Genomic DNA, 25,757 nt, shown 5'->3' on the forward strand with positions numbered 1-25,757 from the left:
GTGCAGGCCCACCTGAAGGACATTACTGAACCCTCGCTGGACTCTCTTCAGTTTGCCTACAGAGCAAAGAGATCTGTGGATGATGCAATCAATATGGGACTGCATTATGTTCTGCATCACCTAGACAGACCAAGGACCTATGTGAGGATCTTGATTGTTGACTTCAGCTCGGCTTTTAACACTTTCATCCCAAAACGTTTCTTGCCCAAATTAACTCTTATGCCTATACTCTCTCATATATGCCAATCTCTGTCTGTCAGTGGATCAACAGCTTTTTAACGGACAGGCAGCAGCTGGTGAAAATGGGAAAATTCTCATCCAGTACCCGCACAATCAGCACTGGCTCCCCCCAGGGCTGTGTCCTCTCCCCACTGTTCTTCTCCCTGTACACAAAATGACTTTACTTCAAATGACTCCTCTGTCAAGCTCCTAATGTTTGCAGACGACACCACACTTATTGGCCTCATTCAGAACGGTGACAAGTCTGCTTACAGACAGGAGGTTAAGAAATAAGCAGTCTGGTGTAGTCACAACAACCTGGAGCTCAACACACTCAAAAAAGTGGAGATGATAGTGGACTTCAGGAGAAACACCCCTGCTCTCCCCCCACTAAGCATCATGAACAGCACTGTGGCAGCAGTGGAGTCATTCAGGTTCCTGGGCACCACCATCTCTTAGGACCTGAAGTGGGAAACTCACATTGACTTCATTGTCAAAAAAAGCTCAACAGAGGCTGTACTTTTTTCGTCGGCAGAGGAAGTTCAACCTCCTAAAGGAGCTGCTGAAGTTCTACACCTCCATCATTGAATCAGTCCTCTGCACATCAATAACTGTCTGGTTTAGCTCAGCTACCAAATCCAACCTACGAAGACTACGTCGAATAGTTCGAACTGCTGAGCGAATCATTGGTACAACCCTCCATACTCTCCAAGAACTGTACTTATCCAGAGGAAGCAGAAGGGCTGCCAAAATCACTCTGCACCCATCACACTCAGCACACTGCCTCTTTGAACTTTTACCTTCTGGTCAACACTACAGAGCACTGTGCACCAGAACAGCCCGACACAGATACAGCTTCTTCCCTCAGGCAATCCATCTAATGAACACTTGATGATAATAATTGTGAAACAATTGAACAAACATTACTACTTGCTATACACTTTTTATACAAATATGTACTTATTTAACAACACACTTTACATGCTAATTTGCACATAACAGCTGCTGATATAACATTGTATAGAGTAATATAGCTGTACATAAACTTGTCAATTTGTATATTTGCATTTACTACTTACTTCTATTTCTAAAATATATTTATTATCTGTTTTTTTGTCCTGTCTCTGTAATGCTGTTGCACTGTAGAAGCTCAGTCACGAAAACGAATTCCTCTTATGTGTGAACATACCTGGCAATAAAGCTCTTTTTGATTCTGATTCTGAACAGGGCAAACCAACATTGCAAAAATGCTTAGTTTTAGTCTTATTTCTATTAAAAATATCTCAAAATATCTTAAAAAAATAATCTTAAATCAAGAATCCTTTTCTAGAAAAAAAAATCTTGTTTTCACTAATAATATCACAGAATTAGGTGGCTTAAAACAAGCCTATATAATCGGTTAATGGGGTAAGTAAAAGGATATTGTTTTATGCTGAAATAAGATTAAATACCATTGGCAGATTAATTGTTTGTTTTAAAGAAAGAAAAATCACTTACTTTTGACTATTTCCTAAAACAAAACATTTTATTTAACTTATCAAGACAATGCTTCTTGATAGATTTCTTTGAATTTTTTACTAGAAAACTTAAGATGTACCCTTTAACAAGCTGACACATCAAGAGTCATTACATTGACAATACTTTCTAATGAATTTCGTTACAAAAAGTTGCAGTTTATCTTTCTTATATGCAAATCATATTGGCATAATACACTGATTTAAATGTAGGTGTAACAAATACATTAAATTACTAAGCTATGAATGTGCATAAACAATAGGTCTCTAGCAGGGATGGGCAGTATTTATGATACAAGTAATTTAATTACATATTTCAAATGCAAAATAGTATTTTGTAGTTTTGATAGGGTTTATGAGAATTGGTTTATATTATGTATTAAAATACATTAGTGTCTTGTAGTTTTGTATTTTTTAAAAATATTTTCAAATACTTTGTGAAAAATCTACATGTTGACATCATAAAAATGCAGCCTATGATCGGTGCTTTCTGTTATTTGGCAATCAGTAAAAATAGTTTACTGCACAATGCTAGGATCAGTAGTAATTAACAGCAGTTTAGTGTACAATGCATTAGCATTTTTATTTAAGAAATGAGATGGAATTAGGGGCGATGCAGTGGCGCAGTAGGTAGTGCTGTCGCCACACAGCAAGAAAGTCGCTGGTTCGAGCCTTGGCTGGGTCAGTTGGCATTTCTGTGCGGAGTTTGCATGTTCTCCCTGCATTCGCGTGGTTTTCCTCGGAGTTTCCCCCACAGTCCAAAGACATGCGGCACAGGTGAATTGGGTAGGCTAAATTGTCCGTAGTGTATGAGTGGGAATAGTCCTAATACTTGCAGCATAACTGAATATGAAGAAGTAAATTGGCCTTGGTGTCTTGAGTGTGTGTGTAAATGTGAGAGTGTATAGCGAGTTTCTCAGTGCTGGGTTGTTATTGGAAGGGCATTCACTGTGTAAAACATGTCTAAATAGTTGGTGGTACATTCTGCTGTGGCGAACCCTAAAAAAATAAGGGACTAAGCCGAAGGAATAGGAATGAATGAATAATTATAGATCACCCTTTTAAAATATAAAACTGTGAAGACATAGTGTCAATTCACTAGCCACTCAATGATGGAAACACAACGAAGAGATATATATCCAAACTCAATATATGCATTACATGGCTTTTACAGTGATTAAAGAGAACATCTTTAAGACAGGACTTTCTATATGAAATTTGTACAAAATTTATATTAAAATTAAAGAGAAACAAAGATTTATGAATACCTATGTACAGGAGTAGAGGTGAATGAGTTGCTCAGAGAAGTGCTGTTGCTGTCAATCATTGTTTAGTTCACTAAGTCAGTTTATTGGTGAAGTGACTGATCCATTAGGCCTATTGATGGAAGGGTGGTGAAGACATTTCATGCTCCCTTGTAAAAGTATTTTGTAAAATATAAAATACCATATTTTATTTTGATACAGTTGTGGCTGCTGTATTTTGTAGTTTATTTTGATACACATAAAATTGAGGTAGGTGGTGAAGACATTTCATGCTCCCTTGTAAAAGTATTTTGTAAAATATAAAATACCATATTTTATTTTGATACAGTTGTGGCTGCTGTATTTTGTAGTTTATTTTGATACACATAAAATTGAGGTATTTGGTATTTTATTTTAAAATACACTTCAATGTCCCTGGTCTCTGATAAACATTTAGTAGTTTATGGATCGTCAAGTTTTCACAAATGTATTTTTTTGTGTATGGCTCCCTCCAGTGGAAACACTCCCTTGATTTAGTGCAACAATTGCTTGCATTGTTATTTTACAACAGATAATCCATAAACTTATACATATGACCTCAATAAAAACAATGAAAAAATGTATTCAAATACAATGTAATTTTATTAATGTTATATGTTAACAATAAGTACTGTTGAGTTGTAAAAAAAAAAGAGCCAAACTCTTAGGATTTGTTATTTTTATGACCCAGTTTTATGCAATCTCATGATAATGACAATAGTATTAGTAATAGTAACTGACAATGATATTGCAGAATAGCATAAAACACACAGTATAAACCATCATACAGTATAAAAGTGAGTTGCTAACTTAATACTTTATCAAGATACTGTTCTACAATGTAGAACGCAATTTGATGTACCTACCCCTTTTTCAAGCTTTAAGATAAGTCCTTTGTGTCTCCAGAATGTGTCTGTAAAATTTAGAATATTGGAATTTAGAATATTGGAATTTTCTGTTCTGAACACGAAGTAGCTGTTTTTGTTGCCTGTGTCTTTGCTTGATCTCCCTGCCCACCGTTCCGTCAGAGTGTGCCTCAATCTCCAACTGTGTCAGATAAACACCACATTTGTGAGAAACACTATATTAAGAACCTCAATGATTATTTGTTAAATGTCATGCTTCCAGATATTAAAAAAAAACTTTATCTCTCGCTTTACTTACAGTATATAGACCCCCAGGATCTATATACCCCTATGCCAATTTTTCAAGAGTTTTCTGATTTTATTTCTGACTTATTAGTTAAAACTGAAAAGTCTGACAACTGAGTCATCAGGCCGTGAATTTAAGATCAGTTCAGTTATTAATTGCAATACTACATTTGTTGTATATCGAATGGAATGTCTGTGCAGATGTTTTTAAATAGGAGTGACTAATTAAAATTTAGATTAGTGGAGCATAAACATGCGATACGTACCTGTAATCCATAATATCCAATGGCCCTACATTATAAAAATTAAGGTTACAGCAATCCCATTTCATTGAAAACAGTTGGTATTTTACATATTTATAATTCTACAAGATATAATGCCCTGGGAGACCTGTCATGTCCACTAAAGACGAATTTACAAATATCTTACCTGATGCTTCTCTATTTCGAAATGCACCTACAAACAGAAATGACCTTAGTAACTAGCAGTATGGATGCTATTTTTACTAACACACTGAATACTGTGACATCCATTAAATTAAAAAATACAAAAAAAAAGGTCTTTAGAATTGTGTACAAAGATAGTATGTCCTGCTATAGGAAGGCTCTAAAATTAGTCCTGTTGATAGGCGGTTGTTATTTAGTTTAGTGGGCAGGGAACCTCACTCCTACATCATGTTGCGTTGGGTCTCAAAGTGAGAGGGATTTGGATCCTATTTTACCATCAGGGAATTTTAAAAACATAGACCTATTGACTTAATATCACTTCAATATGATTGTGGACACACTATACCTACACACAGTTCTTTACAACTCTTTGTAGCCTTACAAAAGATGATTTTCATCATAGGTGCCTTTTAAAATTACTCTGTAAACAAACTGTGTATAAATATACAAACTAAGTCAATGTACATTTTTAAGTTACTAAGGGTTAACTGGTTTCAAGTAAAGTAACTAAGGCCACACTTTATTTTGATGGTTTGTTTGTTGAATTTAAGTTATATTGCCTCAACATACCAACTATACCTCAGAATATTAAGTACTGTTAGGTTGGGGTTAGAGTTAGGGTTAGAGAAAGTTGACATGTACTTACAAAGTTTCTTAGGGTCAGTTAAATGTCTGTTCAGCAGCAGTATCAAAAGATATTAAGCAGACAGTCTACTGATACTCAAATGGACCATCAAAATAATGTTACCATAACTAACCACTGTTTACAGTTTATGAACACTGAGACAATTCTGAAAATACAGTATAGTACAAGACACAAGCTGACATTCCTCTATTTCTTTATTAACTGCTGAAGCATTGACAGATCCTGCTTGAAACAGGCACAGTTCAGACATGGAAAGGTGTTCATTTTTTACTATTAATATTATATTTTATTTATGTGATGCATATGAAAGCAAAGTCCCAAAATAATATTTTTACCTGTCAGACAGAGCTTTGCACTGTGGATATGTAGCTTTCATGGCTATCTGGTGTCTTATTTTTCCATAAATAAAATGTTCTCCTGTGAAGGCTTATTGCTGATGGACGCAGAGCTGCCAGAATAGCTGGATGCGCTTTCAGTACAGGCCTCAGAGTGAATAAAATCAGTATTTGAACACCCTTTAGAAATGGACAGAAAGTTCATAGAGTCACAATTTTGTGTTCATTTCCCCAGCACGGGCACCTTTATGACAATAACAATATCAAACTGACATTGTTGTAAAAAGATTGTAAAACATGCTAATTTATTTGATAAAAAAATTGACATCCAAAAATGGCGTTTAAAAAACGAAACAAAAATTTTTATTAAAGGACAGGTCAGTAATCGATTATAGACACCATTGTTAGATGTCAATTTAATGTCTTTCCATTAACATCAAATCGGTTGGCATATTAACGCTTTTGGTGCATTTTGGGTTCTATCCATTTTAACACAATTTCCATTGTAAAAACGCTATAAAAGTAAAGATGAGTTGTAAGTTTTAATACATTTGTGTACAATAAACATACCTGCGTTGTGTTTAAGACACAGAAAACCACAGTCAGAAGAAATTGCAGATATGAATCACGGACGATGAGCAAAATGTAACCGATGGACCAGGAAAGGCCGAGCATCACTGCCAGAGAGAAACTACTCAAAATCTTATTCTTTAGAGGGGTTTTTCGTGACCTACACATAGGAAGAGGTTTATCTATGAAATGTTATTTCTTTTATTTGATAAATGAAGCTTTTTTTAGTCCAAAATTCTCTTACCTGCCTAAGTTGGGATTTGTCTTGCAGATGTTGTGCGAGAAGTGCAGCAGTATTGCTGCGTTTGAGATCAGCATGAGCAGTAAAGGGAGCACCAATCCCCAAAACATGGGTTTCCCCATACTGAAGTTCAGATTGTGGTCTAGTGCAGCCAGCCAGCAACTGCAGGTAACAGATGTAAAAATGTGAATAAATTAAATCGTTAAAATGAATAAAATGTCAAAATACTTAAAATATTTGTTTCTTACAACTCTTCCTGTCTGTAACCTAAAGGCTCCTTTACACTGTAGGTGAAACCCAACGAAATGCCAACAATAACGGCTGGCAGACCTAAAAATGACAAGATGCTTATTATACTGGAGAAATAATTTTACCTTTAGGGCTAATATTTAACTTAGTCCCTTATTTATCAGGATTGCCACAGCGGAATGAAGCACCAAAAATTTTTGACTATCCCACCACCGTGCTGGGAAACTTATGTCAATATATGCGAAGACTATTCAATCACACAGTTGGCCCAGTTTTACCTCCCACAGGTCTTTGACAATGAATTGAAAACATGATTCTGCCTACACTTTTAGAAATAAAGGTTTTAGAGCTGTCACTGGGCTGACCTTTTCAAAAGTTACATGTTTGTACCTAAAGTGTCCATATTTGTACAGAAAGGTACATTTTAGCAAAAACCAAATGTAAGTTACACAATTCTATGCTGTACCTTAATATACCTCTTGCTTTTTTTATTTGTCCAAAGGTGCTGCCTCAGTGACAGGTCTTGTAGCTTTATTTCTGAGTGTGTATAATTACTTGACATGCACACATAGTTCATTTATTCTTTTTTTTTTCGGCTTAGTCCCTTTATTAATCTGGGGTCACCACAGCGGAATGAACCGCCATCTTATCCAGCATATGTTTCATGCAGTGGATGCCCTTTTAGCTGCAACTTTTCACTGGGAAACACCCATACACTCTCATTCACACACATGGAGGAAACCGGAGCACCCATAGAAAACCAATGCGAACGCGGGGAGAACATGCAAACTCCACACAGAAATACCAACTGACCCAGCCCAGGCTCGAACCAGCAACCTTCTTGCTGTGAGGCGACAGTACTACCTACTCTGCCACCACGTCACCTGCACATGAGTTAATCTAGATAATGATTAGCTATAACTGAGGTAATTTTCCCTCAGTGTAACTGCCTACAAATACAGCATCTGGCCACCTGGTGCACAGACAATAATCTGCTCTTTAACACCACTAAGACCAGGGAGCTTATTGTGAACTAACAGGCTCACATCATCCCATTCTCATCCTTCAAACCCACATCTCAAAGGACCTGTCCTGGACCTCCAGCCTGGTCAAGCTCACCAGTGCCTCTTTTTTCATAAGGCAACTTAAGAGTAAACAGTTGTCCTTAGTAGTCTTGATGAACTTTTATCGCTGCGCAATAGAGAGCATCCTGACCAACTGCGTCACAGTCTGGTAGGAAAGCTGCTCTGTTGCTGAGCGTAAAGCACTGCAGCGGGTGGTGAAACCTGCTTCACAGGAACCTCACTTCCAGCCATCGAGGAAATCCAGAAGAAATACTCTTGCACTGAGCACGCAGTATTCTTAAGGACTCTTTTTACTTACTCACAGACTGTTTTCTATCCTGCCTTCTGGCAGGTGCTTTAGGCTCCCCCGGACAAAAACCAGTAGACTGAGAAACAGCTTTTTACCCAGAGCTGACTATTTTGCCCCCCTCATACACCCCCACACTCCCTTCATAACCTATACTCTCTATAAGCAACAGTCACATTTAAAATTGTACACATTCATTGCACTTCATTGCCCTAACTCATCTTGAATTGTACATACCCACTGTATAATCATTTGAAATCATGTTCATATATATCTGCATACTTCTGATTATTAACAGCAACCTGTACATATATTCATCGATTGTAAATCTCTGATCATAGTAAATACATACTGTATGTAATGTTTATCTGTAAATATTTCCCATCGTTTTTCTATAATTGCACTTTATAACTTATACCTCTATCCTGCACTTGCTGTTGCACTCCTGGTTAGACCTAAACTGCATTTTGTTGCCTTGTACTTGTACACGTGTAATGACAATAAAGTTTAATCTAATCTAAAATTGCTTTTTCTCACTGGAAGGAAAATATCACAGCAGGTCAGTTTCACACAACTAGATGTTAACTGAGTTTTCGCACATTTGTGACCAATATACATAATTGCTGTCATGTGAAATGGTGAAATCAGATGGGACGTACTGTTCCTTTCGATCATTTAATATTGTTTACCAAACCAGAGAACACTTGTTTTAAGTGCAATTAGTTTATTTACATATTTGAAGCATCATGTAGATCGTTTCTCATGTATCTGGAAAATATTTGATAAGATTCCAGCCCATTTGGTGACCCCAGAAACCCCAAAAAGTGTCGGAAACAACACACCGAGCCATTGGAAAGGAAAATCACGAATCTATAGATCATTTCAATGTGATGTCATTGGTCCATGAACATTTCCTGCTTATTTTCAAAATGTTTCCTAACTGCAACAAGATGATGCTGTCATAATATTATTGATCCATATCTGGACCTTTTTGAATTCTCGGAAGCTATGAAAGTTAAAAATGCAAAACAGATAATAAGTTGGGAGGGCGGTATGGTGGCTCAGTGGTGACTCTGTCGCTTGCCTCACTGCAAGAAGGTCACTGGTCTAAATCCTGGCTAAGCCAGTTTGCATTTCTGTGTGGAGCTTGCTTATTCTCCTTGTGTTGGTGTGGGTTTCTTCCGGGTGCTCCAGTTTTGCCCCTGTCTAAAAGCATCCACTTAAACTTGGATGAACTAAATTGACCATCGTGTATACGAGTGTGTGAATGTATCAGTGTATGGGTGTTTACCAGTACTGGTTAGCGGCTGGAAGGGCACCCGCTATGTAAAACAATAATTGGCGGTTTGTTCAGCTGTGGTTACCACTGATAAATAATCTGAATATATAAGCTGAAAGTAAATGAATGAATGAATAAGACAGAATTGTTACTGTTGTTACTGTTAACATCCCTGGTGTATAGCTGGGGTGTCCAAACTCGGTCCTGGAGGGCCGGTGTCCTGCATTCTTTAGTTCAACCCTAATTAAACACACCTGAACCAGCTAATCAAGCTCTTTTTAGGTATACTAGAAACTTTAGGAAAGGGGTGTTTAAGGAAGCTGAAGCAAAACTATGCAGGACTCCGGCCTTTCAGGACTGAGTTTGGACACCCCTGGTCTATAGCAATCAATGATTGACTCTACATTGGACTACAAAACGAGGCTTCCTTTGGTAGCAGCCATTTTGACAGTTGCATTTTCCCCATTCAAAACGATCCGAGTAACTTGTTTATGCTATAGTCAGAAGGATCCATTTTTAATTAAACAACACATTCATGTTTTGTACATATTTAATGTCTCCTACCCCATCCAACAGGCAAGGCGACCTTTGGAAACCATGTGGGTGTTCCTGACACTTGGTTTTTGAAGAGGAGGAACACATTAAAACCATACAGAGTGTTCCAAGTGAATGTAGCCAAGAGGAAGAACTGAAGCAGAGCTGTAAACACCGTACAGGGACCTTGGTCTGGGTAAGTGTGGTAGTCAGACGCAGGAACTATGTTTTGGGTAGACTTTGCCACAGTCAGATGTTTGACAGGGTTGTTTATGCCAAAGATAAACAGCAGGTAGAAAACCATCATGCTTATGCAGACGTTCACCACTAGTAGAGTAGGGTTGGTTCCTCTTGACTTCCTGCAACAAAGGTATTATATAAAACAATGTTTCAGCAGCTGTGTCCTTGTTAGACTGGGAAATCAATAAGATTTTACCTGGTTATGATTTGGTACACTGATGTTACAGATAGACCCACTACAGACAAAGCACAGCCGATAATGCTGATCCAACTCAAGGCTTCAGAATACTGATAGTTGATATTAAAGGACTGCAGAAAATGCAGAAAATTCTGGTGTTAATGGACTTCAATTCACAGCATCAAGAAAGTAAATAGTTGTTTGTTAGTAAATAGTTATTTAACCCTTTATAGAGCACTCATTAAAATAGCCATTGGAAAAAATTCTGTGTGTTACTGTGGGTTATTACAAAACTTTTGTGAAAAAAATATTATATTGAAATCGTTGTAAATTAAAGTAAAATAAATAGTTCTTTGCCAATTAGGATTAAGGAGCCATTTGAAAAATAGAGGTTCTGTATTGGCATCATTTGTTCATTGAGATCAATTGATGTCAAATTTAATGTTGAATTCACTTAAAGGTTCTTTTGGGAACCAAAAGTAGACTTTCTACACTTAACTAAATAGCATACTTCCAATGTCATAGAACAATTTTTGGTTTCCCAAAGAATACTTCAATGAATCATTCTTAAAAGAGTTTCTTAATCTACAGGAAAATTAAAAAAAAAACGACGCCCCCACTTTTTGAACATAGTCATGAAAATGTTGTAGCCTAAAATTGACAGAAAATCAAAGCTACATATCTGTACAAAGGTTATTCTAAATTTTAGTTTGATATGTCAAAGCTTTCGGTAAGATTTTGTTTGGCTGCAGTACCTGACATGACTACCAGACAACCTCCAGATTTCATTGGTAAACATACAAGAGCAAGCCTATGATTGCTCTATGCTTAGACTACAATATTATGGTTTAAAATTAAACAGTAAATTAGGCTTGCTCTTGTATTGTATGTAAAAAAAAATAAAATTAAAAAAACTGGTAAAATGTTTATACAAAAGTCTTGGACCTTTCCAACGATATTTAGTTTGATGTGATTGAAATAGAATTAATGGCAAAAAAAGTTTGCAAGTTTTTATGGAAATTAGTGTCCCGGTGGTGGGACAGTGACAGTTAAGGGGTTCACCACTATTAAAAAAACATTTTGTGGAATTAAAAGGCTATTGAAGAGACTTCACTGAAGCGTAAATGCCAAGAAAGAACCTTTATTTTTAAGCGTGACTAGTTACATATTATTTGTGTTATTTTGTGGAATTACAGGGAAAAATACAAAACCTTTGTTTTAACTGGCCATTTAAGTCAAGTAATATTTAAATCCTTCTCTTACCATCAGAATGGCGAAGTTTGTCTTCACAGTTTTAGGTAAACATCTGCATTCTGCCTGACCTGATGGGCCTGTTGTTTTGAAGCAGCCATCTGGGCTCCAGTCATTTTTAGAGTAACTCCAAAATACACATGCAAAGTCATTAAGGGACATTGTGGAATCTGCCTGAAAGGTTAATTAATACACACACATGTCGACCTATCAGTTTCAATTCTCTATCAGTGGTATGTGAGAATTAGTTGAAATATGGTATTTCATTCATTCTATTTTCATTAGTACTGTATGCTAGGGTTGTCATGAATGCAAAAGCAGTCGATAATGAAATTTTAAACACGTCCATATATCGTGAACATTTGAGTGCTAAGTGCATTATTAAACAGAGTTGATTTGCCATTGTGTCATTACTGTTTACTGAGTGTAACCACAGATACAGGGACACTGAAGCATTTCAAAATCGTCGATCAGTTGGTTTGTCTAAAAGCTGACATACAGTATAAGCGATTCGCTAATGAATTGAGGCTTTAAAATGCTCCAGTGTCCCTGTATCTGTGTTTACACTCAGAAAACAGCAGTGAGTTTGGTGAACTGAAGACAGTCACGGCCAATCACAGTCATTTCTGTTGAGCATGTGAACACAATGGCAAATCAGCGCTGTTTACTAACACTTTTGACAGCACTCAAATGGATGCTTTTAACATTTTAGTACAGATTGGTACTAAATACCAGTATCGTGACAACCCTACTGTATGGCACAAATCACAAAAGGGTACCCAAGAAGGTAATGAAGGTTAGACTAGCTTCTCACCGATTCTGTGAATGTAAACTTAATTTGATCAAGTTCAGTAATTTCTGGAAGGCTGGCAGATATCACTCTTCTCTTGGTATCAAGAGTAGGCTGAAAGCTGTTTGACTGGAAGAACCGATCATTGTCATAAAGGACGAACCCAATATCTTTATTGAAATCTACAAAAGAGCAAAATGTAATAACAGACATCCCTCTCAACAGATCCTTTAATGGTGAAATACCTCCCAAATTAAGTAAAGAAAAAAGTCAAAATTAAGCCTTGCCTTGATTAAATGCGATGTTCATTTGAAGGTCTATTACATCTTTGAAAATCTCAGTCTGTGTTGTTTGTAGTTTAATTCGGTCAGGTAAAAAGTTGTCGCTTTGACCTGGAGCAATAAAGGTAAATATGACTGTAAGTAGCATGTTAAAAATCCAACCCCCTGTTCATTATTTTATTAAGGTTCTATTCATCCTTATTTTCTTGTAAGATGTATTTTTAAACTCCAAAATAGGATTGCACATCAAATCAAAATAAAATCAAAATCGTAATTTAGTTCTGTGATCAGTAGTAAATATCCTCCAAAGGCCAGAGGGTACTCTTTGCAAGGAACCTGCAAATATGTCCTAAAGCCATAATAATTGAGAGAATTTTAAGATTTAAAAAAGCATACACAGCGGCCTCTGGTAAGTTTGCGAAAACAAAAACTGCAAAAAAAAAAAAAAAAACATACTCCCTGGGACTTATTTTGCGCTCTTTATAAATGTATACGTGGTACATATCCATAATGAGCCTGGGTAGTGCATTCAAGTCCTCCTGGGACGTTCAAACTTATAAGTTGACAAGTCAATGGAGGAGGGTTTGTTAACTATTACAAGACAAAAGAGCAGGGTTTCTTAACTCTGCTTATAGAAATCGAAGATAAAAATTTTTTTGCATCAAATGTGTTTCTTCAATTATATCCTCGAGTTTATTTTGCATACAATAATTGTACCCACTGATCTATATCTAATAACATATATTTTATATATTAACGCTTTTTATATATTAATGCTATCTCACGGATTTTAGATTTAGTGGGTAATTCATATGAATTCATACAGTATTATTCGTACAATTTAGTATAACTTGCTCATCCACTAATGACGGTTGGGTTTAGGGGTGGGGTTAGGTGCCATGCCTCCTTTTAAAAACCATAAATCATATACAGTTTCCCACTCTTAATAATGATTTGTGGTGGCGGTTAACTCTTGAATGAAATTTTCCAACTTAAATACACTATCTGCCTCTGTGTAGTAAACACTGCTCCATCTAAAAGCAGGTGCTGGAGATTTACAGCTGATTACAGAACTGGTATTACTGACAAAATGCACATGAAAAATACCCTCGATTAATCGTGCTGCCTTACTATAAAATCTTCACACACTTGCCTTTAAAATACGTTAATTGCACGTGTCGGATTGCCGTTTGCCCCTTTAGTGACTGCATTGCGATATTCGGTTGCACCAACAGTGGACTGGAATTCTCACTTAAAGAAATTTTCTGAAGAGTCTGCGTTAGTCTGAACAAACACAATTAAGCAAGTCAAAAAAAAAGTCCATGTGAATGTTGTATATGAAATGGTTCTGTATGTCGTGCAATGATTTGTTACAGGGAAACTGCAGAACGGCTGACTGAAGAGAATATTTCTTCCCTTGTGCTTAGGAGTTGACTGACCGTGGCCACTGCTGATACAACAATATCATTCTGGTCCTGTGAGGGAAATGAATGAGAACGGACAATAAGAAGCTAGAACATCCATCTATACATTCTACACATAGAGTTTCACAGTGTCAAGACATATTTGAGTAATATATGGACAAATCTAACAGGTGGATTACATTTTTTACATTTATTTGTAGCCCGACAGTTGCACTTTTCCATATTTTACCCCAATTTGTCTAGAAACAGCCCAGCCTTTTTAGATTAGGAATGAAAGTGAAATGATTTAAACTTGAAGAGTTAGTTCTTCAACAAAAGAAAATTACTCACACTTATGTTGTTCCAAAACAAACATTTTATTGTATCCCATACTTAACGCTTTACTGTATTCTATACATAACTGATGCACTGCTTTAAAGTAGATGTGTGATCAGTTGTAGTTATATCAGTCACTAAGGAATGTTAAAATGCATGGTTTTTCAGTGTGTGCAGTAGGTATGGAGATTAACGTAATGGAAAAGTTATGTGGCTCACAATATACAATATGCTTTGAATGCATAAATTAATATTTACAAAGATTACAATGGAGAGCTCCAAGTGAAGTTGTTGGATTTTGTGTGTAAGAACTGACTTTGCTACTGAAACCTGTGAGTTGCCACTTTTCAAGTGTCACTCTCTGATTGACGTTTTCACTTGGATTGACACTATTATGTTAAGTACTGCTGGCCCAATTGCATCTCCCACTTGTTCTACTCAGAGCTGCTAAATGTTTTCTTTTACTGCATGGAATGATGCAAAACAGTTTGGTTAAGGTGTGCTGATGCTTTTCTGAGTGCTTTGGGTGTTGTGCAGAGAAATCAACACACTTTTTATACATCATTAATTTTCTTTTCGGCTTAGTCCATTTATTAATCTGGGGTCGCCAAAGCGGAACAAACCGCCAACTTATTCAGCACATGTTTTATGCAGTGGATGCCCTTCCAGCTGCAACCTATCCCTTGAAAACCCACCTATACAAACTCATTCACGCTCATACACTACGGACAATTCAGCCTATCCAATTCACCTGCACCGCATGTCTTTGGACTTGAGGGGGAAACAGGAGCACCCGGAGGAAACCCACGCGAATGCAGGGAGAACATGCAAACTCCACACAGAAACGGCAACTGACACAGCCGAGGCTCGAACCAGCGACCTTTTTGCTGTGAGGCGACAGCACTACCTACTGCACCCCTGCGTCGCCCTTCAACACACTATGCCAAAGATATTTTTCGTCTAATGCTGATTGAATGGGTTAAAATTGCAATACTTTAATTCATCTGGTAAATGATCCAGCATATAGGTTGTTCTTAAAGAGCATGGTCATGTTTCACAATGATTGTTTTCTGTTATAAATCAGAATTCAAAAATTGCAACAGAGGCTCACTGTGAAAACGTACCCCTGTATACATTTCTAGAGAACCTGAATTATGTAGCCAGAGCTATGTATGGCTGCATATCATCTTTAAATAAGCTACGGGGTGGGATGATGCCGCCGACGGCTTCTGGCTTATTTTCCACTGTTACCAGTTTGCCCAGTGTCTTGTTGCGTACATTGGTGAACTTGAGACACAAAGAGGAGTTGACAGCGACGACAGGGTATGAGTCTGACAAAGAACAGTTTCATAAAGCAGGTGAAACAAAAACAAAAGGCAAAAAATAAAATAAACAAGTAAATAACAGTGTGAGAATGTGGTAAGATCTGAAAACCTTGTAAAAATAAGATGACCGCGAAAGCCCAAGATTACTTTTGAAAACAGTTAATTGGGTTTAGAGAAGGCGGTGAGTGGGTTAGTCGGGGCTTTTGAAAACACTCGGTTAAGAAAAGGGTGTGGTCGGAGCGATCAGTCAATAATTTGGTCCTTCAGTCAACAGCAGCCTCTGGTGGATTTATGCCTAAAGAGCAGGTGCGAATAGTACTCGCAAGAGATATTTGAGATCTGAAAAGTGATACACAGCGGCCTCTAGGGGATTCGTGAAAACAAAAAACTGCAAAAAAATTTACCTTCTGGGACGTATTTTGTGCTCTCCAGAAATGTATAGGGGTACACATCCATAACGAGCTTGGGTTGAAATTTTTTGTTGATATCTACTGTAGTATTGGGCTAGAGTGTGTTAAGCTCCTGATGGGGTGCCCGACCTGTTTTGTGATGAACTAACCCTTTAACTTTTGTTTTCCAACTGGACGTAATGGACGTAATGCATTGTGTTCTGTGGTGAACTAAGTCAAATTAGTATGTTATTTTATGTTAAGGTTTGAAAGATGTGTCTCTGTATGTGCAGCATATAAAAAATAACGTGCAAATTATGGTAAACTCTCAGCTACACACGGCTAACAACAGATATTAACAAGAAATGGTTCAACTTTGTATTGCTATTTTATTCGATTACACGTTTACTATTATAAATAGGCTCTAAACGCTCTAACTTTTATAACCCAAAATATGTCTAAAACATTTTAAAAGTAACTTTCTATAAATTGCATCTTTTATGTCTCATAGATGTTTAATAATAGACATTTTGGCTAAAACAAGGCTAAATTTGGCATGTCAATCTAATCTATCAAGCATCAATCAAATAAGCATTTATCAGTAGTGCCAAACTGGACTAGTTAATCAAATAGACAATAATAAATGGCTACATGCGTGTGAAGTTTGTTCAATCTGTCTCTTTGATGATCTATTTTTAATGACAGCCCAAATTAGCCCAAGATGTCTATTACAGTATTTCCCAGCAATGTTCCTAGAGGCACACCAACAGTACATATTTAGATGTCTACCTTATCCAACCCAATCATTTGAGGTTTTGGAGTCTCTTCTAATGTTCAGATGGGTTGATTTAGGTGTGTTTGTTTAGAAAGAAGTTGAAAATGTTTACTGTTGGTGTGCCTTCAGGAAAATGGTTGGGAAACAATGGTCTATTACATATTAGTGTCCTTTAAACACTTGTGGTGGGTGCAGAGTGGAATACTTTCAGGCTTAATAATTACCGTGGTTTGTTGGTTGGACAGCAGGAAGTGAGTAATTTTAACAGCATTCGTGATGTTCTGGGACGTCAGTCGCTCTGGTATGGATGTGAGGATCTGCGTACTGGAGGCCAAAACTTTTTTATCATTCAAATTAGCTCCAGGAACCTTAATTTACAAAATGCAATCAGCAATCAGACCTTTCTTTGTTTTCATACGATGCAACATGATGTACTTTAGCTATGACAATTCATTTGAGATCAGTACTTACATCTGCATTAATGCTGTCCAGGGTCAAATTACATTTTACTTGGTTTGGAGGCTCGAAAGTGCGAGTGATAATATTACAGAGTGCAGAGGCTTGAGGGATTCCAGCTGAAAAAATGGATCTACATTAGATATCACCTATGCTGTTGTTGTCTCTTGAAAACAAAGCATCAATAGAGCTGCCATTTTATTACAGGGCAGCGCTCCTTTGAAATGAATGTGGGACCAAGGTGCTGTGTAGGACTGGCCATCCAGAGCCAGAGATATATACACATATATACATACATTTATGATCAGGAGCTTTCCCAGTGGTCAGTATGCAAATATTTTTAAATATACATTCCTTTTTTTATATCGATAGATAAATGAACGTACAGAAATTGCCGACAAAGAGTGTGTGTGTTTGTGTGCATGGAAGTGTATTATCCACCATGTTAAATGTGATCTCATCCATGTCATGAAACACAACCCCTCCCCTGCTTTTACTTCTAATTCTAACGGCGGGAGCAGTTTGTTTGTGAATGAATCTCTGTTATAAACAATTCGCTTTAACCATCGATATCCCTTTGTCTCAATGTGCATATCCACCTTTCTGATTGAAATGGTATATAACATTTGTAATATTCAATAATTTAGGATGGACAGTCTGCACATTGAGGCGCAGGCACTGTTATGTTATCAGGCACCCTTATAAGTTATACTTCAAAAACTAATGTTCCTGAACTTAGCCAACAATAATACAAGTTTCTAGCATCAGCATCTTTTTGTCATACAGTATTTCCTTTAAATTGTTTGCAGATTTTATTCAACCAAACTAGCATAAGCCTAGAATTTAGTGCAAGTTGGTGCTTCTTTGCCTAACCGTACGTTCACACCGAAAGCGGCAAGAGCGTCAAAGTAGCCGGAAGACATTCATTTTCAATGAGAGCTGGCGGCGATAAGCGGCGAGGAGCAGCGCGGTGCGTCTTCGCCGGCGTGAGCATCGAGGAGAGTTGAAATGAAGTCAACTTTATGGTAATGAGCTATGAGGCGGTTCGGCGGCAAGCAATCAGAATGAAGACGTCCATCGCTTGATAGCAGTTCAGAGAACACAGACCTGTGAACTTTGGTTCCGACCACAGTTGTTCCCAAGGGTTTGATTATTGCGGTCGCCGGATTTCCAATTATTTACAATTTTTTCCTACAGGAACATACATTAAATAAGTTACTGGCGAGTTACTGATGTTCATTAATGTTATATAAATTTATCTTAAAAAAGCGGGAATCTCACGCGATGTGACAATACAAAACAGTACAGCTGCTTCAGGATATTTCAGACATATGGACACATATTGGATAAATAGAGCAAAGCCACACCACACGCAACTTGATCTTCCATTGTTGTATGAATTTGATAAGAAGTGCGCAACATTTTCACGCTAGAAACATGTTTTATGCAGGAATGTAACTGATATGCTGCAACGGCTCCTTTAAATATGAGATTAATGTAGCGAGTTTTGACGCTCTCGCCCCAGGAGCTGAAGGCAGAGAGCGTTGTCGCCAGGGCGGCCAGAGCGACCTTGGACGCTCTCGCCGCTTCCGGTGTGAACGTACGGTTAGGGTGAAAGCAGTTACTGCATTATTATCAATAACGCGACTTTAGCACAAAAGTTCATAACATAAGCGAAATCTTACCTATGAAATAGTGTCTTTTTGCTTTGTTTTCTTTGTTTGATAATTACTAAAAGCGTGTGCAGCGCCAATGTCTAGCATCTTCAGATTGGCTTTAGTCTTTTCTTGACTAGTATGGTTAAATAACATTTGTCCTGGAAGCACTGTACAAATATGGCGGCCGTATTGATGCATGCTCATGGGCTGTATGCAATATCTAGTGTGCAGGTATATATATGAAAGATAAAAGATATTTAAAGTGTTTTAAATGTAAATAGCACGTAGTAAAGAGAGTGAAATACCATTTGGTGTATTTGATGGACACTGCTCTACTGAGGATGCAAACTGGCCTAAGACAGTTTTTGGAAAAGTGAATGCATTGGGTGTTGGGAATGTTTGTCCAGGGCAGAAATTTGCTGTGGGGGAAAAAATAAGAAAACACCATGCAAAGTAAGGTTAGTAATTTTGAAAAACATTTTTACACCAAAGAATCATGCAATAGATTTAATGAGTTTTTTTACGAATGTTGCAGGTAGTTCCAGTCCAACCGTCTGGGCAGAGGCAGATCCCTTTTTGAAAGGTCCCACTGTTTTCACACACCAGATTCGGGCTGGTTGCTGCTGCTGCGCTGAATGTTGTACTAGTCACTGCTGCGTTTACTGTTGTGCTAAATGAAGTTGTACTAGTCGTTGCCACGTTGACGGTTGTACTAGTTGCTGTTGTACTAGTTGTTGTTATACTAGTCATTGCCGTGGTGACTGTTGTACTAGTCATTGCTGTAGTGACTGTTGTACTAGCTGTTGTACTAGTCATTGCTGTAGTGGTTGTTGTACTAGTAGCTGTTGAACTAGTCATTGCTGTAGTGGTTGTTGTACTAGTAGCTGTTGTACTAGTCATTGCTGTAGTGGTTGTTGTACTAGCTGTTGTACTAGTCATTGCTGTAGTGGTTGTTGTACTAGCTGTTGTACTAGTCATTGCTGTAGTGGTTGTTGTACTAGTAGCTGTTGTACTAGTCATTGCTGTAGTGGTTGTTGTACTAGTAGCTGTTGTACTAGTCATTGCTGTAGTGGTTGTTGCACTAGTAGTTGTTGTGTTTGTTGTACTAGCTGTTGTACTAGTCATTGCTGTAGTGGCTGTTGTACTAGATGCCATTGTGCTAGTTGTTGCCAAGTTGACTGGTGTACTTAATGTTGTTGTACTAGTTGTTGCCACGCTGAGAGTTGCACTAGTCATTGCTGTAGTGGTTGTTGTACTAGCTGTTGTACTAGTCATTGCTGTAGGGGCTGTTGCACTAGATGCCATTGTGCTATTTGTTGCCAAGTTGACTGGTGTAATTAATGCTGTTGTACTAGTTGTTGCCACGCTGAGAGTTGCACTAGTCATTGTTATACTAGTTGTTGTTGTACTAGTCATTGCTGTAAAGGCTGTTGTACTAGATGCCATTGTGCTAGTTGTTGCCAAGTTGACTGGTGTACTTAATGTTGTTGTACTAGTTGTTGCCACGCTGAGAGTTGCACTAGTCATTGTTATACTAGTTGTTGTTGTACTAGTCTGTGCTGTAGGGGTTGTTGTACTGGCTGTTGTACTATTCATTGCTGAATGGGCTGTTGTACTAGATGCCATTGTGCTAGTTGGTGCCAAGTTGACTGGTGTACTTAGTGCTGTTGTACTAGTTGTTGCCACGGAGAGACTTGCACTAGTCATTGTTAAACTAGTTGTTGTTGTACTAGCCATTGCCGTGGTGACTGTTGTATCAGTTGGTTCCGCATTGACTGTTGTATTTGTGATTGGGGAGTTGACTGGTGTACTAGATGCAATTGTGCTAGTTGGTGCCAAGTTGACTGGTGTACTTAGTGCTGTTGTACTAGTTGTTGTCACGGAGAGAGTTGCACTAGTCATTGTTAAACTAGTTGTTGTTGTACTAGCCATTGCCGTGGTGACTGTTGTATCAGTTGTTTCCGCATTGACAGTTGTATTTGTGATTGGGGAGTTGACTGGTGAACTAGATGCTGTTGTTCTAACTGTTGTCAAGTCGATAATCATATTAGTTGTTGTTGCGGTGGCTGATGGGTTGACTGTTGTAATGGCTAATGCTGTAGAGTATGTTGTAGTGCTTTCATTATTCATATTTAAAATCTGATCCTGCCCAAAAACAGCTGTTTCACAAAGAGAAAGCATCAGATTAAAGTATCAAACTGCAACCAAATTCTGATTCTTGAATTGTGAGTACATTTGGTGTATTAGAAAAACATTATATTATATTTAATAACAAAAGCTTTATGAAATAAACAGTTTTGAATAACGACAGAGATTATGTCAAGTTATATTTAAAAATAATGTTTTTTTATGTGTATTGTTTTTAGATATTTTTGTCTTGAAAATATTAAGACTTAAAAAATATATTAAGAATGCCTCTATACCTATTTTGACTGCCTTCAGCTCCTGAGTTTTCTTTGTGTGTGTGTGTATTTCCAATACTTTGTCACCTCTATAAGGTGACTCATATTCACCTTTTTCTGCAATGTGTAAGCTATTTTCTGTAATTATTGTAGGACTTAGGACCGATTCATTTGCCTATGGGGAAATGACTAGAAATAACAAACGGTGGTTAAAGTTCAAACTACTAGCTCTACAAACAATTTGTAGAATTTGTGTTAATGACAGCACATAAAAACAAAAATAATCTAATAAGAAAACTATTTACCATCCTGTCAGTAAAGTTTCATGTTGGGTTTAACATTCATTCAGTCTTTGATTTTTGTATCCCATAAAGTTATCAGCTGTGCATATTTATGTTTTGCTTATAATATATTAAAAAATAAAGCTCATTCACTTACTGACATTGATAGATCACAGAGCAGAACAAGTTTTTGTTCAAGTTTAAAACAAAAACTAATTAGTTTTTTACAATGCACACTATTAGCCACTGGCTTAATCATTCTCCTTTTGCTTAGTCTCTTGTTTAACAGGGATCACCACGGTAAAATGAACCCCCAATTATTCTTGCATGTCTTATGCAGCAGATGCCCTTCCAGCCACAAGCCAGTACTGGGAAACACCCATACACACACACACACACTCATACACTAAGGCTAATTTTGTTGATCCAATTCACCTATAGTGCATGTCTTTAAACTGTGGGGGAAACCGGAGCACCCGCGCCAACACAGGGAGAAAATGCAGACTCTACACAGAAATGCCAACTAGCTCAGCCAGGACTTGAACCAGGGACCTTCTTGCTGTGAGGCGGCAGTGCTAACCACTAAGCCGCCATGCCGCCCTACTGGCTTACTATACCTGCCTAATATTATAGATATTAACCGTTTAAAGAATGATCTTATTCCACATCCCTAATCCTATCCAATACCTAAACCCAACTACTACCGTGCAAACTATTAATAAACAGCTATTTAGTAGTTTATGAGCTAAATGTCCTAGATAATAGTTAATAGCATGAATTGTCAATCAATTTTATTTTTATAGCACTGGTAAACACAACCAGAGGTTGACCAATGTGCTGCACAATACACATCACGACAGAGAAAAAAGATAAAACTTTAGCTAAAACAGACAATTTTCATTGATAAAATGCCAAATCAAAGAGTTAAGTTTTCAGTCTAGATTTAAAAACAGACAGGGATGAAACAGATCTAATACAGAGAGGCAGAGCAATCCACAACCTAGGACCAGGTACTGCAAAGACCCGGTCACCTCTGCATTTCAGCCTCGACTTACAGTAGAGATGCATAACAGTCTCTGGTTAGATGACTGAAGAGACAGACCAGGCTGACGCTCAATCAATATGTCTGACAGATAAGAAGGTGCCAGGCCATTTAGAGATTTAAAAACCAAGAGAAGCATTTTAAAAGTGACTTGATAGTGCACAGGCAGCCAGTGCAAAGAACATAAAACTGGTGTAATGTGGTCATGTTTCTTGGTACCCGTTAAAGGCCTTGCAGCAGCATTTTGAACAATTTGTAAATGGGATAAGGTTTTCTGACTAATCCCAAAGTATAATGAATTACAATAGTCCAATCTAGTGGTAATAAAAGCATGATTTTTTTTTCAAATATTTTTCCAGATAAAATAGATTTGACTGTTTTTAAAAGTCGAAGCTGAAAGAAGCAAGATTTAACCACTGCATTTATCTGTTTGTCAGAGCTCAACCAATCATCCAGAATAACACAAAGATTTTTAACCCAGGGCTTCATAAAAAGAAAACTTGATTTTTAAAGATTAACTATCGGTGCTCTGGAAGAAATCAACGGGCCGAACAAAATAATTTTAGTCTTACTGTCATTAAAATCTAGAAAGTTCAAAGACAACCAAGCTTTCACATCTGACAAGCATACCATAAGAGTCTCTAGCCCAGTTGAACTTGGTTTTAAAAGCAGGTAGACGGAATTATACATCAAAATAATGACTGACCTAAATATTTAAAGAACTGAAACCTTTAAAGTTCCTAGTAAACAAAAAGATGGTTCTCCCATGGCATCAGAAATTTGTTTACAAATATATTACAGTCCTATTTATGCAAAGTGTTTTTATTTGTTTATAGTGTGTTGCACTGTACCTTTTTTTAGTCAAATTAGTAAGCTTATCTTTTTAGCAGGAATTACAAACCCAAAGCATGGAAATGCATCCAGAAAACAAGCAAACAATCAGTACTGTGAGTTGTACAAACATTTAGATACATAACATTTTTAGATACATACGCATTAATCATTCCTAAAACATTTAAATTGTTTATTATTAATTTTAAAACAATGTTAAATGTATTAGTGTATATATTTAAACATTAACCCTGTAAATATTGAACAATTATAAGAATTTAACCTTACCTGGGACAAACATTAAGAGCAGAAAATAATCCATTACACAGATATTGAATGCAACAAAAAAGTACTGTAAGACAAACTACTAATGTGAACAGCTCTTGTTACGGCCAGGTTTATAAAGCATAGTAAGGGTGGGAAGTCCATCAGTCAAGGAAGTAGCCTTACATTTCCAATGAAATTTGCATCACAGAATGAGCTAAACTAAGAATAAACAAGAAAAATGCAATACAATAATAACAGTATACATTTTTTTGTGACGTGCATTATACTAAACAATAGTTTGATGCAAGTAGATGAAAAACACACAGTTAAAGTCAGAATTATTAGCCCCCCTTTGATTTTTTCAAATATTTCTCAAATGAAGTTTAACAGAGCAAGGAAATTTTTACAGTATCTCTGAAATATTTTTTCTAGAAAGTCTTATTTTTTATTTTATTATTATTTTTTTTTTTGGCTAAATTAAAAGCAGTTTTAATTTTTTTAAACAACATTTTTAGGTCAAAATTATTAGCCCCTTTAAGCCAGTTTTTTGATCTATAGAACAAACCATCATTATACAATGACTTGCATAACTACCCTAACCTGCCTAGTTAACCTAATTACCCTAGTTAAGCCTATAAATGTGACTTTAAGCTGTAAAGAAGTGTCTTGAAAAATATTTAGTCAAATATGATTTACTGTCATCATGGCAAAGATAAAATAAAGAAGAAATGAGCTTTTAAAACTATTATGATTAGAAAGAAATTCAAAAAAATATTCTCTGTTGAACAAAAATTGAGGAAAAAATAAACAGGGGGGCTAATAATTCAGGGGGGGGGGGGGGGTTCAGATTGCATTTATAATAGTGAACAGTCATTTATTTCAAAACTAGCATCACAAACAGCTTATACAAATAAATGAGGCACAACTGACATTATGACATAATAATTAGGAGATACAAAAAAGCTTTATTTGTTCCTATTGCTTGATTTGTGATATAACTATTACTGTACATCTTTGATGTTTGACACAGGGTGAACCTAAAAGCAGTAAAGAATAAATAAATAAACAAACTGCATACATTTTAAAATAATATTTTTATGCTCGGAAAGACAATTTAAATTCAGAATTTATTCTAAAGCAGTCAAGAGCATGTCTGGATTAATATATTTACCACAGCCACTGCTTGTGCAATATTTAATGTGAGTATTTGAGACTTTGGGCCCTATCATATACCCGGCGCAATGTGGCGCAAGGCGCGACGCCATTGTTTGCTAGTTTCAGCTTGGTGCAAGAGTCGTTTTGACATTTTGCATCACGCTGTTTAAATCGCAAATCCATTTGCGCTCATATGTGCGCCCACAGGGTTCTGGTCTAAAAAGGAAGGCGTTCTGAGGGGCATTGCTGGCGTGTTGCTATTTTGAGAAACTATTATAGATTTTTCAATAGACAAGAACAAAGCCGGCCTATTGTCCAGTGCAGAGCGTGTTAGTTGTGCGCCTCGCTTACATACTGCTTACAGTTTTTTACAATGGCTATGACACTTTTTTAAATACATTTAACAAGTTTCCTAAACTCTTAACACGGTTAGCACAACATCCATCTTCGTGGGCTATACAATTAACACATTTCTTGTTGCTTTGACACAAAATGCATCAAGTTAACACCAATTTAAAATGCTTGAACTTCTTTTACACACAAACTCAACCAAAACCAAAACAATGTAATTTTACAGTCCAATTTACCAATACTTTCACACAGTATGTCAGAACAGATAACATCATGTTCTAAACAGAAACTATATAGACTAAAGCCAAAGTAAACAGCTGTTCATACTGTCAATTGAAACACAAATATATTCCCTGTATATGTGTATATATATATATATATATATATATATATATATATATATATACATACAGACAGAGTTCTGTAATGTGCTCACTGTTCCTTTCAAAAACCTCATGAATCCTCTTTTTGAACATACAGTATGATTATGTGATTTGAAAAACCAAAC

The 25,757-nt window shown here is 36.8% G+C and overlaps 1 protein-coding gene across 4 annotated transcripts; it reads right to left on the minus strand.

The window, feature by feature from the left end:
- Positions 1-3,600: 3,600 nt before the first annotated feature.
- Positions 3,601-23,883, minus strand: adgrg7.1 (adhesion G protein-coupled receptor G7, tandem duplicate 1). Of its 4 annotated transcripts, XM_087304503.1 has the most exons (20): positions 23,765-23,879; positions 20,789-21,079; positions 19,853-20,592; positions 19,445-19,812; positions 19,226-19,339; positions 17,278-17,381; positions 17,031-17,174; positions 13,953-14,053; positions 13,732-13,862; positions 12,585-12,689; positions 12,322-12,479; positions 11,520-11,681; positions 10,275-10,387; positions 9,869-10,197; positions 6,654-6,735; positions 6,409-6,567; positions 6,165-6,324; positions 5,595-5,774; positions 4,434-4,458; positions 3,601-4,063 (listed from the first exon to the last, which is right to left on the minus strand). In XM_087304503.1, exons 4-18 carry the CDS (start codon positions 19,776-19,778, stop codon positions 5,598-5,600), a joined length of 2,373 nt encoding a protein of 790 aa, XP_087160629.1. In that variant the 5' UTR covers positions 19,779-19,812; positions 19,853-20,592; positions 20,789-21,079; positions 23,765-23,879; the 3' UTR covers positions 3,601-4,063; positions 4,434-4,458; positions 5,595-5,597. The 4 variants fall into 4 exon arrangements, 2 of the variants coding, with proteins under 2 accessions (XP_087160629.1, XP_087160628.1); XR_015522221.1 differs by having other exon boundaries at positions 4,597-5,774; positions 19,445-21,079; positions 23,765-23,883; XM_087304502.1 differs by having other exon boundaries at positions 19,445-21,079; positions 23,765-23,866.
- Between the last annotated feature and the right edge of the window lie 1,874 nt (positions 23,884-25,757).

The sequence above is a fragment of the Danio rerio genome, chromosome 22, assembly GCF_052040795.2.
Source record: "Danio rerio strain M-AB ecotype USA chromosome 22, GRCz13ab, whole genome shotgun sequence".
Classification (NCBI taxonomy): Eukaryota; Metazoa; Chordata; class Actinopteri; order Cypriniformes; family Danionidae; genus Danio; species Danio rerio.

What these genes read in the sequence shown, in the direction of transcription:
- adgrg7.1 (XM_087304502.1), bottom strand. Translation starts at nt 23,798, where the DNA reads ATGGATTATTTTCTGCTCTTAATGTTTGTCCCAG. An exon ending in TGTCCAACCAACAAACCACG is followed by an intron (nt 14,054 to 17,030) that starts GTAATTATTAAG and finishes TTTCCCTCACAG; the next exon opens with GACCAGAATGATATTGTTGT. An exon ending in CGCCTTGCCTGTTGGATGGG is followed by an intron (nt 6,736 to 9,868) that starts GTAGGAGACATT and finishes TGTCATTTTTAG; the next exon opens with GTCTGCCAGCCGTTATTGTT.